The following is an 18666-nucleotide window of genomic DNA, read 5'->3' as shown; positions in this document are numbered from 1 at the left end:
TTTAGATCTATCTGTGGACACAATGTCACTTGACAACAATATAACACGTAAAGGTCTGACCGCACTATACGACAAACGAACGATCCTTCACTTCACAACAGTACGTGACCAAATATTGTTTGTATGAAATTGTATGATGGTGCTTATGGACTAAACCAACAACGATTTTGGGCCAACTTTTTAACCAGCAGTAGCGTACAAAATATCGAAATAAAAATTAAATTTTAAAAATGAAATTAAATATTGTTAAAGTCGTCACGAGATGTTACTGTATTTCCACTTGGATGATCGATAAAAAAAAAAACAATTCATAAAAAAACGCGGTGTCGGATGTCGGTGATTTGTCAAAGGGTTTTTTTTCTTTCGTCGAAATAAAATTAATAATCACATATTATCCGATAAATTTTACCTCTGAAATGATTTAATTACTTGATTTATTTCGACGAGAGAAACAATTGAAGAATAAAAAAATCCGTTTGATGTGACCGACAACACCCCGGGTTAGCAAAAATCGTTGGATCACCCATACTAATACATGATATATTCTCAGTAACTGCGCATTACGGGGAAGTAAAAATAATAATTCTTTGATTTTTTTTCGATCTTAGTGCGTATCTTCGTAAGTCAAAACATCTTCGACAAACAAAAGTCGAGGATTACCTGTATGTGATTGTTGATGATCTAATTTTAGGTCAATCTCGAAAATTTATTTAAATTGTGCATGTTCTGTTTTAACTTTCAATATTTAATTTTAATTTTAATATAATGATTATAATTTTATTTTGATACTTGAATTTAATTTTAATATAATAATAATAGTTTTAATTTTGATATTTAATTTCAATTTTTAAATTTAATTTTTATTTCGATATTTTGTACGCTACTGGTTTTTAAAGTTGGCCTGTGGGCCGTTCGTTGGCTTGGTGCGTACGCACCATGAGACATATCGCACTGCGCGACAGTCGCATGACGTAGAATAACATCTTGCGTCAAAGTTGACTTTTCGACCAACATTGACGCAAGGTGTCGTTGAGTGGGGGGTTGCCTTGCGACAATTATTCTCCTTCTTCATATCGTGACTTTGAAATAGCATGTAGCCATAATCTTTTGGTTTTATCGATTGTTCTTATTCCTCGTATATCAAAGATACTATAATAGCGTCCGTTTCGTCGATCTTGCTCCGAGGTACGAATGATTGACATAATCTGTCGTTCAAGTGCGGTTTACCTAATATTGCCGCACACTGTTATGAAGTGTCGGATCGCTCGGTTGTCGTATAGTGCGGTCAGACCTTAAAGCCACTTCTATTAATATTACATTTCTCTGACTTGGTTATATTTTTTTTTTTTTTCAACTTGTACTGTACATGTACGTATATACACAATGTAGATACATATAAAATAGACACTTTTTAGTATTGAGTGTTATGTATGCACGTATTACATATATGTATATACATATATACATACTTTAAATAGATCATAATGTTGTAGGATGAATGGTTGAATTATTGTATTGGGATAGTTTTCATATTAAATTATTGCGGAATAATAATTCTGGTTGTAAGTTATATGATTGACGATCGCTATTGTTTATACGAGCATGCGTTCACAACCTCAGTTGGCTCTAAGCTCTTGACTTGGTTTGGCGGGCGCAGAACTTGTTACCGAGATTAAGGGCAGTTAATGTTGTAGATATTTAAAAATTCATCAGTTAGTGTTTCAGTAGTGCGAATCGAATACATTTACGAAAGATGAGCGAAATATACAATGAAGTTCGGGGTAGGCATGCCGTAGCAATTTTGGAACGTATGCACAGTTTCTACGAAGCAAGTGTATTGTGTAATTTCGAATTGGTGGTCGGCAACGACAGGTTGGTATCATTTCAATATGTGTATGTATCATTATTAATTCAAATTTTACTTAAGTAATCGTAGAAACTGACACGGGGAGTTTGCATTTTCCAGAATTCCCGTGCACAAGCTGATATTAATTACGAATAGCGATTATTTTAAGAGCAAACTAACCGATATTACCAGTGAAATCATTTTGGAAGACTGTCAAGAAATGCTTTCAGAGACCGTAAACAAGGCTATAGAGTTTTTTTACCTTGGGGAAATTGGTAAATATATGTGATATAAAGTGTTTACAAAACATCAATATAATTAATTTTGAATGAATTTAACTTAACTTTAGATATGGACCTTCACCAAGTACCAAAAGTAATCGAATTCGCCAAAGTGATTCAGGCGGATAAACTCGAGAAATACTGTTTGGATTACCTCGAAAAAATAACAAACACTGAAAATTTCCTATTCATTGAAGAGTATGCGAAACAGAATGGATACTTGCAATTGCATGATCAAACAAAAATTTACGTTACTAATAATTATTTAGAGGTACATATATATATATTTTTTTTAAGACAGTAGAATATCCGTGTTGTAGATTTACAAGTTAATAAGCTTTTTACTAGTTACATTTGTATTTGTTATATCAGGTAATTCAAATAGCCTAAAGAATTCTTCGGTATTTCAGATAATCCAAAAAAAAGAATTTTTAAATGTGAGCAGTGATACACTGTGCGAATTGTTACAGTCTGACTATTTAAACGTAACAACAGAAGAGCAAGCCTTTCAAGGATTGAAGATTTGGATTGAAATGGACATTGAATCACGGAAGAGCCATTTAAATACCCTATTGAAATATATCAGACTTCCACTATTATCTGTCCAGGTATTCGCTTTATATTTAATATGACCAAATAGTTCATAGAAATTCAATAATGAATATTAAATTTAATGATCGACACTAATTTATTTAATTTTGAACTCGATCAGTGAACAAGTTTCCATAGATTCTTAAAAATTGTGTGTACGTGTGTTCGTGTATCTGTGTGTGTGTGTGTATGCGTGCGGACACAGAAATAATGCTTTAACTCTATTTAACTCAGTTGCAAGAAGTAGTACCTTGACTTTAAATTTCGAGGCTTTTTATGTTTATCTCCGAAACCTTTCCGCGTAATAAACTAAAATTTCATGTCTATCAGTTTGCTTTTTGTTCCACTAGATAGATGTAAATACAATTTCAAAAAAAAAAAATGTTTAACTGGAAGTGGGATTTTTTTAAAACAATATTTCATTTTATTTTCACCTTTTAAATTACATATAATATATTGATATTTTATGCTTTCAATCTCTATACTTATATTAAATAATAAAAAAATCAACAATCCTACAACCAAAAGTAGAACATTTTTATCTTAATGAAGATTCAAAATGTTTCAGCACATGTTTTTGATTATTCTTATATTTCTCATATACATATAAATGTAAGTAAAGTTTATAGCATGTGATTTTTTTACAGTTTTTATTTAAAGAATTGAAGCCTCTTTGCTATAGTGTATTGTCTTCTGAATTGATGTGGGATATATTAGAATGGCATCACAATCCAAAATCGAGACCGAGTTTAGCTACATTGAATTCAACGCCCCGAATGAGCGCCAAACAAACTATTTTGATTGTTGGGGGAGACTCCATCGCAGTATGTCTTTCCAATTGTTTAAATAATGTTATTTTTAAATGACAATGGTTAGTAATCTTTCATTGGTGAATTTTAGACAAGTGGTGAAATTGAAACTTGCAATAGCAGTGTATCTAAATGGTGCAAATTTTATAATTTAAACAATAAAAATCGTGAGTTTCAAGCTGTTATCTTGGGTAGAAAACTGTTAACGATTGGGGGTGATTTTAACAGTAGTGTTGACCGTATAGCCACTAACAAGGTAACATTAATTTTCAATAATTTTAATTTATGGAAAAATGAAAAAGCACAAAGCACATAATACATCAATGTCTAACTTCAAAATTCAAAATTCCGTGTGTACACAAATTATAGGTATATTGTTTTGATCTTGCTACAAAAGAAACGACTGAATTGAAGCAGATGCAAAAGGCAAGACAATCGTTTAAAGCAACCGTAGTCAATGGCCAAGTTTTTGTCTTCGGGGGATATTGCCATGATGAATCAGTACTTGATTGTTACATGTTTCTGGATTCAACCGAAATGTTAGTGATTTTTATTATCTTTGAGAATCCCAGTCACCTGTGACCAGTACAATACATGTGACATTGAATGAAGAATCAGCCCTTGTTTTTAATTTAATTTCAGGTATGATCCCACCTCGAACTCGTGGACCCACCTAGCTTCTATGTTGACCCGTCGTACTAACCATGAAATAGCAACAACAGCGAATGAAATCTACATTATTGGAGGACAAAATAATAAAAACTTTTTAAACACAATGGAAGTATATGATATAAACCAAAATAAATGGGCACACGCGCCACCAATGACAGGGAAGAGAAGTTCATTCGCTGTAATTACAATTTTTTACTGAGTTCAGTAAGGCAGTTGCCTTAAAATCTATGCGAAATTTTCTCTTAGAAAGTTCGTTTTTATCTTATGAAATTCCCCGATCGAAAGTGCGTTCGCTGAATTAAATTTGTTGCAACTTGCAGGCCGTCACATTGGGAGATCAAATCTACGCTATTGGAGGTTTCAATGGGAAATCAAATCCTAGTTCGGTGGAAAGATTTGACATCAAGTCTCAAACCTGGACAGAGGTGGCAAATTATCCTGGATCATCAATTGGACATAAAGCAGTTTCCCTTAACGATAAAATTATTTGTGTGGGTGAGTTTAAAAAATCATTCTAGATCATTTTGATTTATTTGGTGCTTATTTTAGTAATTTTATTAATCCCTTTGAATATTTGTAATGTGCGTCGTCTTATTTTCAGGAGGTTCTTATTCATCAGTGTTTGAATACGATCCTAGTACAGACAAATGGACTCCACGTGATCATATTTCAAAATCGCGATGTAATTTTAATATATTACTCGCGCCAATGGATTTATTGAAAATTTAATAAAATGTATTATGTTTCAAATGCATCTTTTTTAATACTTGTATGTCTATTCCGCTCTGTTGGATGAAACGTCTTTATATCATACCCGATGTTAAATAAACCGTGTTTTGTATATGATTCATGTCTTGTGTTTTTATTACAATTTTAATATGTTGTCAAGTAATTCACAATTTTAATATTTTGTCGAAAAATGTAATATTTACTTTATCTATGTATGTACGGTAGTCAACGAATTATACATATTTTACATGTAATATAAATTATAAATTTTATACACGCATATTTTTATTTTAATATTTTACCTCAACTGGAAGTAGTACTACTCGAAATAGTTGTACTTAGTTATAAAACTTGGTAGAATTAGTAATAGTAGTACTTTTAATTTAGGAAATCGATGTTTTTCTCAGAAACTTTTTGTTGTATTAAACTGAAATATATCTGAAAGTTTAAGCTTAATACCAAGTTATTTTCATTGGTTTTCAAATTCGATTTCAAAACTACTAATTAACGACTAAACTAAAAATACTGTAAATTTATAGTATTTACTCATAAGTTATGTTACCAGTTCAACTTGCAGTATAAGATTTTAATTTCGCAATCTCACATAGTTGAGCCTTAAAAAATGAATTTATCAGAATTTAATTAAAATAGAATTTCAAATAAAAAAAACAATCTATTGAATTATGTAATTAGATATATAATATGTATGTATATATGTACGTACATATAAGCTGTAAATATATACATATGTATATGTAATATCACGGTACCATTAAAATGTGCCAATATATGTATATACATAGGTATAAGCTGTACTTGCACATATGTATAATCCAATATATGTATAAGCTGTAAATACATATATGTATGTAATATAATGGTACTATTAAAATGTGCTTAAGAACCAGTAATCCTTTTTCAAAACGTTTTTTCGTTAATATTATGTATTGCTGTGCTTATCTTATCTACAACTATCGATATGACGGGTAAAATCTAAAGTTACAAGATTTCATATAAACATTTTTTAAACGCATATGTATATACTTAAGTCAACGTAAATAAGATTTGTAGTTATTCTACTAATTTGGTAAAATATTTGACCTTTTTGAACAGTCGAAAAAGACTTATGAATAATAATGCAGTAAGCATCCAGGCTTATTTGGAACCATCTGTATTTCAACGGATCATATAAAACAATATCTTGTTTTATAAGTCAAAGTTAACGGATTAAAGACCAAAATTTGTAACGACTTCAGTTGACTTGGATATTTTTCAAATGTGCTTTTTCCCTAATATAAAAGGAAGAGTCACGTTACAGGTGTAATACATTAAAAAAATTAAAGAACCAAAATTGAAATAAAATGCTGTGCATAAGCCATCAACACGTTGCGACTCATAATGGACTCTGCCGAGTACCTAATATGGAAATTTATTGCTAACACATCCAAAATGCATTTTTCATATCAAACACTACAAATATTGTATGTTCTATTATTGTATGTATTTGTTTCTGATTATTCGTTTTATATTTCGGCTAATTTTGTTTATTTTCTATGTTTTATTTTTATTTTCTACTAATTGTATCCTTTTGTATTTTTTTGTTTAGCCATAGTGACAACTTGGAACTACTCTGTAAAGTCACTATGGCAAAATTGTAATTTTAATTGTAGTAAATATATATAAAATAAAATGGAAAAATACGCTTCTATGATTAAACACACATTTCCTACAAACCTGTGAAAAAAATCACATTAAAATATGAAAAACGGTTACAGAAAATTGCTCGAGTACAAAAATAATACTTTCCTTCTGCTTTGAAATATATTCACAAGTTTAAAATTGGACTTTGAAAAGTAAAATAACATAATATGTAAAAGCAGATTGCTTACAATTTCGAAAATAATTCAATAATTATTAAATCGAAACTCATTCCATTAGAAGTTTTTGGCTAGAAATGGAGGAATTTATTAATTTTATAACTATAATTTAATCTAGAAAATTTTGAAAAATATGTATGTATGTATATATTATATGAACCAGTGTTGTACCCAATGAAATATCATCGCATGGGTGTTGCATATTAAGTTATTAAATAAAAATAAAATTAAAATAAATGTGTCGATCCTGTGTTCGATCTGCACGTTGTCGAATTTTTTTCAAATACCTTCTAAATATATTTAATTTAATATTAATATTTAATTGTTTAATATGAAAAAAATGGTAAAAACTACCTAAAATACAATATGAAACACCAATAGAAAAATTAATTAAATAATTAAATAAATTTTCAATAGATGGCGCTAAATGCTCAGAGACCTTGCCTAGAGGAAACCTTGGTAGCAAACAGTATATATAGAAGTTTTTTCTTTCGTTATTATACCCGTACATTTCGTTGCCAGTGTTTAAGCTGTGACGTATGTATATATGTAAGTCGAATGGAAACGACTATTATAGTACGGCGAGCGTTATCGCAGATACACACACACATACATAAGTCGTTAAGCTTCTGCTTAGCGTCGAGAGGCGCCGGGTTCGATCCCATGAGCTGACCTCGATTGAAAAGAATTTTTCGGAGTATATCGGTAGTGCTGCTGGTCAGACCTGGATATTTATGACTCCAGGTCGATCGTTTCCTATCAGAGTTTGCCAATTTTCTCTGATTTCATTGTTGAAACGGTTCCCGGTAAAATTGGCTAAATATCCTTCCTACCTACTATGTCACCACTATTTGAGATTGATTATGTACAATAAAATTTATGTACAATTCATAGATGTCTTTTTAATTTGCGAGTTTTTCAGTGTCTTGTAATTCAGCGACTTGTATAATAAAAAAAAAATGCTGCAATGTTTGTATGTAATTGGCCAGGAAGGCGCATTGGGGTTACCTGTAAGGCCTTCCTGGTATATATGTAAAAAAATGAATAAAAACAGAATAGCGATATTATATGTAGTATATATGATTTTTCTGATGATTCCTTTTATTTTAAAATGATAAAATCCACAATCAAATCAATCAGTTGCCCCAGACATTAATAGCGACAAAAGATTGCTTCCAATAAAAGTAGATGAGATTACGAACTGTATACTTTCATCGCTGTATATTTTTTTCTAGTATTTTGTGACAGTCGCAGTTGTCACATTTGAACGACAAACCGACCATGGAGGGGTGGTGGGTGGGTGTGGGAGGTTGGAGCGGGACCCCGCTTAATTGTTAAATGTGGGCTCGCGTCGAGGGACCCAGGGACCCCCCGCAGTGACGAAATTACATATAAAATAATAGTCTCCCTCGGGAACATATTGTTGCGGTGTTCTTCGCTAAAGGGCTCAGCCCTCTCACCTCTCCCACCCACTCATCCCTCTCGCCCTTTCGTCCCAGAGCGCATGATTTATGTATTATGATATAAAATTCGCTGATTTATGCGCCCTTTCTCGACGAACCGACACCACAACTGTGGGACGGAACATCTATGTACATACATACTTGAAAAAAATATCAATAATGCTGTAATAATGAAACTGTAATGTAATATTATGTACTAGTGTTATGCCCGTTGATTTCAACGAGTGGTTTCGGAAAGGAATTGATATAGGAATTAAAGTAAGGTTATATGTTATATATAACCGTTTAGGAGTGACTTCAAATTTTCGACTCATATTTCTGATATGTGCTGTAGGGCTACCAAAATGCTTGGATTTTTTTTGCGCAATTCTCACTACTTCCAAGATCCAAGTATAATGGTGTTACTTTCTCTCTCTTGATAGAAAGAGTTCAAGAAATTTTTCTTAGATGCCTTTATATGAAGAAATATAAATATTACCCCTATTTATTTCCCACTGCCTTTTTACAAGGTATACTAGGCTTTGACTCACTATCTTCGAGAAGAATTATTGCCATTTCCAAATATTTCTTTGGAGTATTAAAGGGAAGAATCGACAACCCTTCGATTTTATTGGAATTAAAATTAAAAAAAAACCTGAATGCGGTAGAGATTTGCGTCATCATTTACTTTTCCAACCTATTCCTGCGAAAACTTCTGCTTTCAATAACTCGTCTCTTGTAAAGGCTATCCGGTTCCTTAATGTGATTGATGAGCATTTGGACCTGTTCAATTGTCATGTTGATGAGCTGATTAGTTTCTTGAGATTCAACACGAGACTATTTGAATGAAATGAATGATTGGATTTTTTTTTGTTTTTATTTTGTTATTTCCTTTCTTTTGTTTTTTAAAACTGGTGTGACGCTTTGGGACAACCTGTCAGGTCACACTGGTCATTTTATTTTTATTATTATTATAAATAATAAATTAAATAAATATAAATGCAATTTATAGGCACGCGCACGTATTAATAGTAAAAGGTTGAGTGAGCGCATTACACAGTGGCTGATGCAACCCATTCACCCGTTCGAAATGATGAATGAATGTGTGTGTGTGTGTCTTCGTGGATGTGTGTACGCTCCCGTGCAGCGCATTTAACGCTGACGTCACTCGTTCCAAATCGGGTGCTCAATATCAGGAGCACATATCAGACGCTCCACACCCCCCCCCACCACTTCCCGCGTCTCCTCGACACGGCTACGGTAGTTACGCTACATCCCTAAAGCGGATGCTTAAAATGCACCCATTGGTCAGAATGGATCGTCGTTGCTCTAATTGGCCAAACGTTTTAGTCCACGTGGACTATTTAACGCTGATTGGTTGTGCGCCTCGATCGCGTGTATTTATTTCATTAAATATCTTTAGGCACAACATATATGTACATACTCTAAATTCATTCTAAAATTTGTTTTATATACATTATTATAATATCTCTCTCTCTTAGACCACAATTGCGATTTGTACACGATTCAGTTAAACACACCTGATCCGTTTCTTATTTGTTGTGTACATAAAAAGCAAACTTATAAGAGCCTTGTAAAAAAGTTATTATATAACACACGACCAATCTATCTGATTTTTAAAACTTATTGGTTTTCAATACATATAGAATACCTTCATAGACAAGATTCCTTCGAAAGATTTTGTTGTTGCAGCTTCCTAAAATCATGCCGATTCGATTTTATTCGCACGTGTTGGCCGTGTGTCTTGTGCGATGCAACGTGTACCGATTGCACCGCTGGTTTTTCCGGAAAATTGTGTGAAATGAAAATTGCACGTGCACCGGAGGGAAAATCGCTCGTCGGAATGTCGACTGTGTGAAATTAAATCGACGAGTTACGATTATGAGCTTTCGTATTAAAAAGTGCGTAACGTTTGCGTGCTCGTTCTATGTGACTTTTTATTTCGTCGTTATATTGTATGTGTGGTTTTTTTTTAATAATAATTTAAAGCGGAAAATATTCGGTTTTTCCCCTCTCTCGTGTGCGACGATAACGCGTTAGATTTGCGACTCAAATGAGAGTGGAAATTTATTGAGTTTGTTTACGATTTTTCCGCGTGGAAAATTCCTAATAATATTGAAAGTGTGAATTTAAATTTACGTCTCGTAATTGCCGATTTCGTTGTTGTACTTTGCATTTTATTTTTTTTTATTTCCATGCATACGAACTTATGGTAGAAATGAATTAAAAACATTAATTTCTCCTTTTGTGAATTAATACATTTTTTACCAGAACTCGAATTTCTTTAAAAGAAGAAAATTTAACAAGATACAAATTTAAATATTGTATAATATTGTATTTTAGGATTACTTATAAATAATTATAATGAGAATAATGGCACAAAGCGATTTTTTTTTCTTTAGAAACATGTAAAATGAATAATGTAACAAAATATTTAAATGTTACTTTAAAATGAATATACTGTACGTACATAAATGTATATTTATATAATAGTATTTTTTGCGAAACAAACTGATTTGGAAAAATATGGAAATAAAAACATAATATCGGAAAACTAAAAAAAAGTTCGTCTGTGCATTAGTGGACGTACAAAACGAGAAAATTAAACAATTTTATGAAAAAGACGGGATGAACTCAAAGCACGTAAATAACGTAAATAACGTAAATAACGTAAATGACGTTTGGTCACCCTACCTATAAGCGGAGGTACAACTTCCGGTCAACCTAAGTGTTCAAATAATCTCTAAAATACACAGACATATGTACATATAATACTAAGGCATACAAATTTTTCTAAGGCACGCAACGTGATCAGTGATCGATTCTGAGTTCGAATCAGTCAGAATCTCGAGTTCGAATTTTCTCATGGTCACAAAACTTCATCTATTTTTACATACCTCCTTTACGTTTCACATGGCTTTCGTGTCAGTGGTCATTTTTATTTCTTATCCGATCGTTTTTTACAAACCTCCTATACGTTTCACTTACGATTAAAATTCAGGAAAAATTTTGCTTCTTATCCAATCGATTTCATACTTTGCCATATTGCTCATTTTGGTCATCAATATAATTAAATGGATCCTCCGCCATTACGTTACAGATAAAATATCGTTTAGGACGCGTTTGAAGTTTGCAAATCTGAAATCTGAGTGACGTCTATGTAGTCTTTAGTTTTATACATAGATGGCGGTAGATAAAATAAAATTATTGGTATTTTTATTCAAAATAATAATTTATATATCTTAATATTATTATTTATTACCAGCCTCATATTAGGTTGCTTTCGATTTTTCGTTTGAAAAAATTTGGTTTTGATATCCACACTCTTCCGATAGTTTTCAACCTTTGCCATTTTGCTCGGTTTTGTCATAAATATATTGGTAAATCAAATCCGCTAGTACGATGGTGAAAAATAATCCTAATAGACACGTTTAAAAAATGCTACAATTTCGATCTTCTTGACCTCTAATGGTAAGTTGCCGTATTTATATGCCTCTCTGCCACCCTTGCGCTTTGTCAGATTTTAATTGTTTAAACGACTATAACTTCTTCATTTTCACACTATATCTTATAAAATTTGCATTATAGGCTGTCATTATCTCTCATATATATATTTACTTCACTCTTATATAATGAATGTTAAAAAATGTTCAATGTTAGATTCGATATGTTCGGTATATTGGCGTGTTACGACCAAAAGTTGTTACTTGTATATACATAGGTGATGTAAAAACTCTACTTATGTCATTAAGCTCTGTATGTTATGTAAAAAGTAATCATAAAAATTTATACCCAATATACCTACACACATACTTAAACAGTAAACTTAAATTTATGTAGTACGTGAACCTATCTTGTTTACGCGCGCTTTCCAAAAGCGAAAATTATGCGATTAAGATCGAGAAAACCACAAAGGCGCCGATGAAAACTTTCTAAATATTATTCAACTTGTATCATTTTTTCGTCGTTCGAATGATAACGTAATTCTGTGTCAACTTTTTCCATTAAAGTTGCAAAGCTTTGAGACGCCATGCTCTCGCATGTGTGCCACGTTATTACGAAACACGAATTCTAAACCTTTTACTACCCTCTCACCACATCCTATAATAATAATAAAAATACGACTTTGACTCTTAGTCTGATTTTCAATACTGACTCAAACTATGACTAGTAGTACCTTTAAATTTTACCTAGATAACTAAAGCTGTATTTCGAAACGTTGCAATATTCATGTATAGTGTGCATACAGTCAATTAAAATAATTAATGTTTTATTCTTACGCACAATTATGCATATTCAATTAATTAATCTATGATGAAATATTTAATTATAATTGTACTCCTAAAAACATAACCAGCAGAATAGACTAGTGGTTAGCATATAATGCTTTGAACAAAGTGGTTACGGGTTCGAATACCACTGGTTTCTGTTGGCCAGGCCTTGGATTTGTGACTCCAGGTCGATTTTTTCCTATCAGAGTTTACCAATTTATCTGATTTTCATTGAAACAGTTCCAACAAATTGACAACCTTACCCATTTCCAATCTCGAATTTCGCTGAATTGTATAAAGTGCTGTAAATTTACAAATTTGACCATAAATGTCTCTGTGGATGTTAATTGATATGTATTTACCGAATTTCGCCGAATTGTTTAAAAATACTGAAAATTTATAAATTTGACCATACATACATAGATGTCTCTGTGTTTATTAATTGATATGTATTTACTTTGTATAGTAATAATAATAATACTTGTTTTAAATGTACAATGTCTCTGGGCAGGAGGGTGCATTAGTGTGACCTGTTAGGCCTACTTGGTATACATTAAAAACAAAAAAATAATTAAAAAAACATATATACATACATATATTATTTTTTATTTTACAAATATACCAGGAAGGCTTAGCAGGTAAACCCCAAATGCGCCTTCCTGGTCCACATAATTATTACATAGATACATGTAAATCTAAATAATATCTGACATCTATGGTCAGTATACATATATTACACACATCGTATTAATACGATAAATAACGATGAATAACTTTCATGTAACAATACGAATTTTTATATTCGATAAACAACAACAGAGACATATATGGTGAGCAATATGGCGAAACCTAAGATATAACAATAACTAAAGGTTCGCAACAGAAAATTGGGAAGGAAACGCCAATTTTACAGGAATCGTTTCAATGAAAATCAGAAAAATTGGCAAAGAAACGATCGACCTAGACAAATCAAGGTCTGGCCAACAGCGAGACTTAGCGGGGAATCGAACTCGTAACATCAAGTACGAAATAATTCAACATTCACCACTAGACCACGCTGCTGGTTAATTATATAACTCGTATTAAAAAATATAATCTCATAAAAACTTATCTGATAAATTGAGTGAATCACACTACTACACACTACTGAAACTCTATTTTAACCACTTAAATACGTCTATTTTATACGTAAGTCTATTAAGTCAATTGTTCGATTGAATTAAAGGCATCGAACAAAAAAAATTTTAGACACATCTGGGCTAACCGCCCACACTTTCAGCCCCCTCCACCTTGTATTGTCCGACCGAAGAAATTATTACATTTTCCGCACACTTACGCGCAAAGGTAAATCCGCATTGTCGCGTCGAGTCCGATCGAACAAAAGAAAAATAGTTCCGAATGTAAGACCGGTCGTTCTGTCGTTAAACCATTCGGGAAAGCGTCGTTTCAGGGTTGAGTGATTGTGTGACCGAGATCGCACCGCTCAGATACGAATACAAAGATGGAGGGGGAGGTAGTTGGGAGGCCGAAAGACGAGTGGGCTGGGATCCCACAAGGGTGTGTCTGAGGTCCACTTCGCTCGGATGACATAGGATTTGGGACCTCGTATATTTCGAATCGAACACGTCGTGGATTATTTATTTCATTTCGATCGTCCGGGGTATGTATTAAGGGTGTGTGTGTCTTTCGAGAAATATTGCGCGGTAGTACATAGATATTGTATTATGAAGCGGTCAGCGGTCGTACGGCGTGTACGTTTTGACGTTATTTTAAATTATTACCCGGTTCGGGGGATTTATTTCGAATGTTATATATTGGTGCGGTCTCAAGTGTGATTCTTTCATAGGCTGGTTTGAAAATTTTTTGCATTGCTCATACAAATGCACTTCACGGAAAATTTTCGATTAGTTTGCTTTGTACACGTTGCTATGATTTTACAATCAAAATGAGCACTAAATTAGTTTTTCCTTAAAAAGTAAATATTTTTTAGGGAGAAGCATAAAGTTTTTTAATTACTTTCAAACCATTAACATCCTACATACTACATACTACATATTCAGCCAGCAGCATAGCTCGGTCGTTAAGCTTCTGCCAAACACCGAGAGGCACCGGGTTCGATCCCATGAGCTGACCTCGATTGAAAAATAATTTTTCTGAGTATATCTGTAGTGCTGCTGGTCAGACCTGGATATTTGTGACTCCAGATCGATCGTTTCTTAACAGAGTTTGCCATTTTTTTCTAATTTCACTGTTGAAACGGTTCCCGATTAAAAATTGGCTAAAAACATTCCTACCTACTATGTCACCACTATTTGAGTATGATTAATGTACAATAAAATTTATATACAATTCATAGATGTCTCGTTAATTTGCGAGTTTTCAGTATCTCGTAATTCAGCGACTTGTATAATAAAAATGCTGTATTGTTTGTAATTGGCCAGGAAGGCGCATTGGAGTTTATTGGGGTAATAAAAAAAAATATATTTAAATTTTTTAATTAAGCTGTTGACTTTAATTCAAAATTCATAACATTATAAAGTTGTTGAAATAATTTGTAATTGTATGGAGTTAATTAAATATTTGACAATAATAAATATTTACATATATATCATTTTCAATGATTCATATTTTTAGCATATTTAATTATATAAAGTTAGAACACAAAGAATAGTAAAACCTCACGCTGCTTTGAACAATACATGTTAAAAATAACTAATAAAAGTGCTAAGTGCAAATTTACAACTCATGAGTGCTTCCAAACTTTTGGTCTACAGTGTACTGAGACAATGTATGTACATGTAATCATAAAAACATTATATAAAAATAATAAATTTATCACATAAAATTAGATCAATACATAAAAATAGATAATTGACAACGAGTGCATTCAGTTTCTAAACAAACTTGCCACTTAATTATCACAGAAAATCTTAGTTCAATTTAATAATCCATGGAGACAATGTTACAGCTTCTTATTTGTATATAAATTGGCTTATTTTCAAATGTTAATTGATAAGTTGAACTACACGTGATTAAACATTACAAGATAAGGCTTTTATGCAAATAATAGATGATAAGTATCCAAATTTTATGTACATTCGTACTATAAGAACGCACTCACTCATAAATAAGAGATGTTATTGTTCTGTATCCACGCTCTCGTATAATCCGATAATATATGTATGTATATGTAATTTTGTTCATAAAAGATTTTTACATTTTTTTTGAAAAGGAGAAGCTGTCGGCAATAAATCAGGGGATGAGAAAATAGCGGTCGTGATGAAAAGTCTATTTTCTTGGAATTATTTCCGCGTGCTTTTTCCGCGCGGAAAATGTACACTTCCGCCGGAAAAATTTTACTAATTTCGTCCTCCCTTCAAACCACATAATTCACATCTAACCATACAGAAAAAATTGTTGTGATCATTTGTTAATACAATCAAAACGTGTTCAATACTTAAAAATATGACGAAAAATAAAATATTTGCGCAACAAACAATGATTTTCAACGCGGAAAATATTTAACATACGACATTTAATTCCAACGGCTATATTTATGGTTTAATCTACTTTTTTAAAGAGTTTTTTTCGACATTTTATATTTAAACTACACTCTAATTAGTTTCACAGTAATAGCAATTTCCGGTCGACGATTCGAATTCGTTAGCGACCCACGCTTGAAATTTAATTCCGAAATTAAATTAAACAGTTCCCACATGTATATATAATATTTAAGTATTTGTAACAAAACAAATATGTATGTACGTACTCAAATATATATGTATGTATATTAAAAGATCTATTAAAATTTTCCAACGAGGCACAGGTGAGTGAGCATTTTCCGATCGGAATTGAAAATTATTTGTTTGTCTGTTGGCAAAATGTCCTTTAACGAAATACTGAATAGATATTAGAAGTTTCCAAAACGTGGCTCGCGGGCGAAATGTAAATTTAATATACAAGAAAGCACAAACTCCTTTCGTGCAAAATTGTTCGCCAAAGATCGCATTAGCCCAATCTCTTGCCAAAGATGAAAAGCCAAGTTAATTTCGTTAGCTGAATTCGAAAGCGTTTTTGGGACATTTTAATTTGGGAAACATTCCAATTATTATTACATTTAATTTACGACTCATCTCAGATACGACATATACACATATACTATATATATATTCTTTTATATTACAACATATACATATGTTCATATATGTATATGTACATACATATAAATAGCTATAACACAAAAGGGTAAGCGCTTACCTATCCGTATGAAAGATGAGTGCAATATGCGAACATATGAAAGTAAATTAAAGTTCAATACGAAAGTCTCGAAAAATAAATAAGGCCCTCCACAGTGGGACGTATTTTGAGGGGTCTGAAATATAAAAGAAGTCGAGAGAAGGAAGGGGCAATGAAAATAGAAGAGGCCCCTGAAGTACACACTTGCCCGAAACGAACGATTGACCTTTGCCAACCCCAAGTGATAGCAAAAGAGCGTCAACCATTATTGTTTTTCTATGTATATGTATGTATATAAAACTTTCATCATATTCGTATGTATGTGTGTGAATTTGTGAACACATTTTTCAAATGTCAGTACACCAATCATTGAAAACGACGTTGAAAATGCGGGATTCGTAGGCGCGAAGAAACGGGTATATTTGCGCGCAAAAGTTAAAATAAATTTCGCATTATGCATACAAAATCACTTTGACTATGCTAAAATTTCGAGCGTTCAAATTTAACCGAGTGATGTATTTCCGTTGTGTACACACACTGGCACTTTAACTTTCTAGCATAACATTAACCTTTACCGATGGCATAACTTATAATATACATATGTATGCATACGTTATAATTAATGTTCGATCAGATAGTTGTGTCGTCATTTCACACGGTACATATACATAAGTGATCACAATATCAACTTTTAAATCAAATTGAACACACACTTTTGTACACGAGAGAAAATTTCGAACTCAAACTATGTATTTACTGATGACGTTTTCATGGCTTTTAAAAAATGTTTGTATATTTTTGATAAAGCACCGTTAATTCTATAAGTTTCATTAGTATATTGTACGACTTCCTAATATTTTTTGAGATGTACATAATCTCCTTTTATAATATTCAATTGATTTGTGAACCTCCCCATTTATTATACGTAAAAAAAACATTTGTTACTTAATATTTAATACCATGATCTTATCTTACCTGAATCTGGGAAACAGGCTTTAGAACTAATTCAAAAATTTAGTTTGTTTCTTGACATTTTGACAGTCAGCAAATTTTTATAAATCAAATAGCGTACTTTCACAAATCTAATAATTCATTGGGGAGCAGAGAATTACTTAAGTACCAGTACAATCTATTTGAAATTATTTTTCAATGGATTCAATGTGCCGTATCATCTGCTTTTTCAGATATAGTCGGGTACTTTTTTTCAAACAAAGAGCCAACTAGGGGAAATTTAAGATAATCTCTACAAAAAAATTGCAATATATTTTCTTAAGTCTTAAATATGACTAATAATAAAAAGATAGAACCACTATTGAAATTCTAGAAAAGCAATGAAATCGTGACGGAATTTACAACAAAGGTGCCTCATACACAATACATATATACATATATAATCCTGGCATCCATAAAAACAATACACACACATCTTATATTTTTAAGCTGAAACAAAATTACATTTGAAGATCGTTTTATATTTCCAATATTACGTAAAAGGTAGGTGATATTGAGAGCCGTACTTTATTTTTTTCATTTTTACTATAGATAGTGTCATAACAGATTACCCCAAATTGACACTTATGGCCACACTTTTGCGTACGTGTGGATTATATACCTATACAATTTGAATTACATACATTCAATCAGACAATGATGACAAACAAAAGGTAGTAAGCAAATGGTTAGGAACCATTCCAACAATTAAACAAGATAAATTGGCAAACGATCGACTTGGAGTCACAAATATCGAAATCTTATTAGCAGCACCACAGAAATACTTTATTATTTATCTATTCAAGTTTGAACCATTATGTCATTGTAGCAATCCCTAATGCGCCACAATGGTCAAAAATATAACAGAGAAAAAAATATATACAGACGAAGCTATTGAATT

The 18666-nt window shown here is 32.1% G+C and overlaps 1 protein-coding gene across 1 annotated transcript; it reads left to right on the top strand.

The window, feature by feature from the left end:
- The first annotated feature begins 1238 nt into the window (after positions 1-1238).
- LOC143918212 (kelch-like protein 5) lies at positions 1239-4972 on the top strand. Its single transcript, XM_077439981.1, has 9 exons — positions 1239-1872; positions 1967-2121; positions 2196-2398; positions 2538-2735; positions 3366-3783; positions 3897-4066; positions 4170-4377; positions 4520-4694; positions 4801-4972. The coding sequence occupies exons 1-5, from the start codon at positions 1754-1756 to the stop codon at positions 3582-3584; spliced, it is 894 nt and encodes a 297-aa protein (XP_077296107.1). The 5' UTR covers positions 1239-1753; the 3' UTR covers positions 3585-3783; positions 3897-4066; positions 4170-4377; positions 4520-4694; positions 4801-4972.
- Positions 4973-18666: the final 13694 nt, after the last annotated feature.

The sequence above is a fragment of the Arctopsyche grandis genome, chromosome 10 (genome assembly GCF_051622035.1).
Source record: "Arctopsyche grandis isolate Sample6627 chromosome 10, ASM5162203v2, whole genome shotgun sequence".
Classification (NCBI taxonomy): Eukaryota; Metazoa; Arthropoda; class Insecta; order Trichoptera; family Hydropsychidae; genus Arctopsyche; species Arctopsyche grandis.
The sequence above is the reverse complement of the archived record's forward strand: the minus strand, read 5'-3'. Positions and strand labels throughout refer to the sequence as shown.

Coding starts and splice junctions, on each gene's coding strand:
- LOC143918212 (XM_077439981.1), top strand. CDS start 1,754: ATGAGCGAAATATACAATGAAGTTCGGGGTAGGCATGCCGTAGCAATT. Junction 2,122..2,195: donor TTTTTACCTTGGGGAAATTG/GTAAATATATGT, acceptor ACTTAACTTTAG/ATATGGACCTTCACCAAGTA. Junction 2,399..2,537: donor TTACTAATAATTATTTAGAG/GTACATATATAT, acceptor TCGGTATTTCAG/ATAATCCAAAAAAAAGAATT.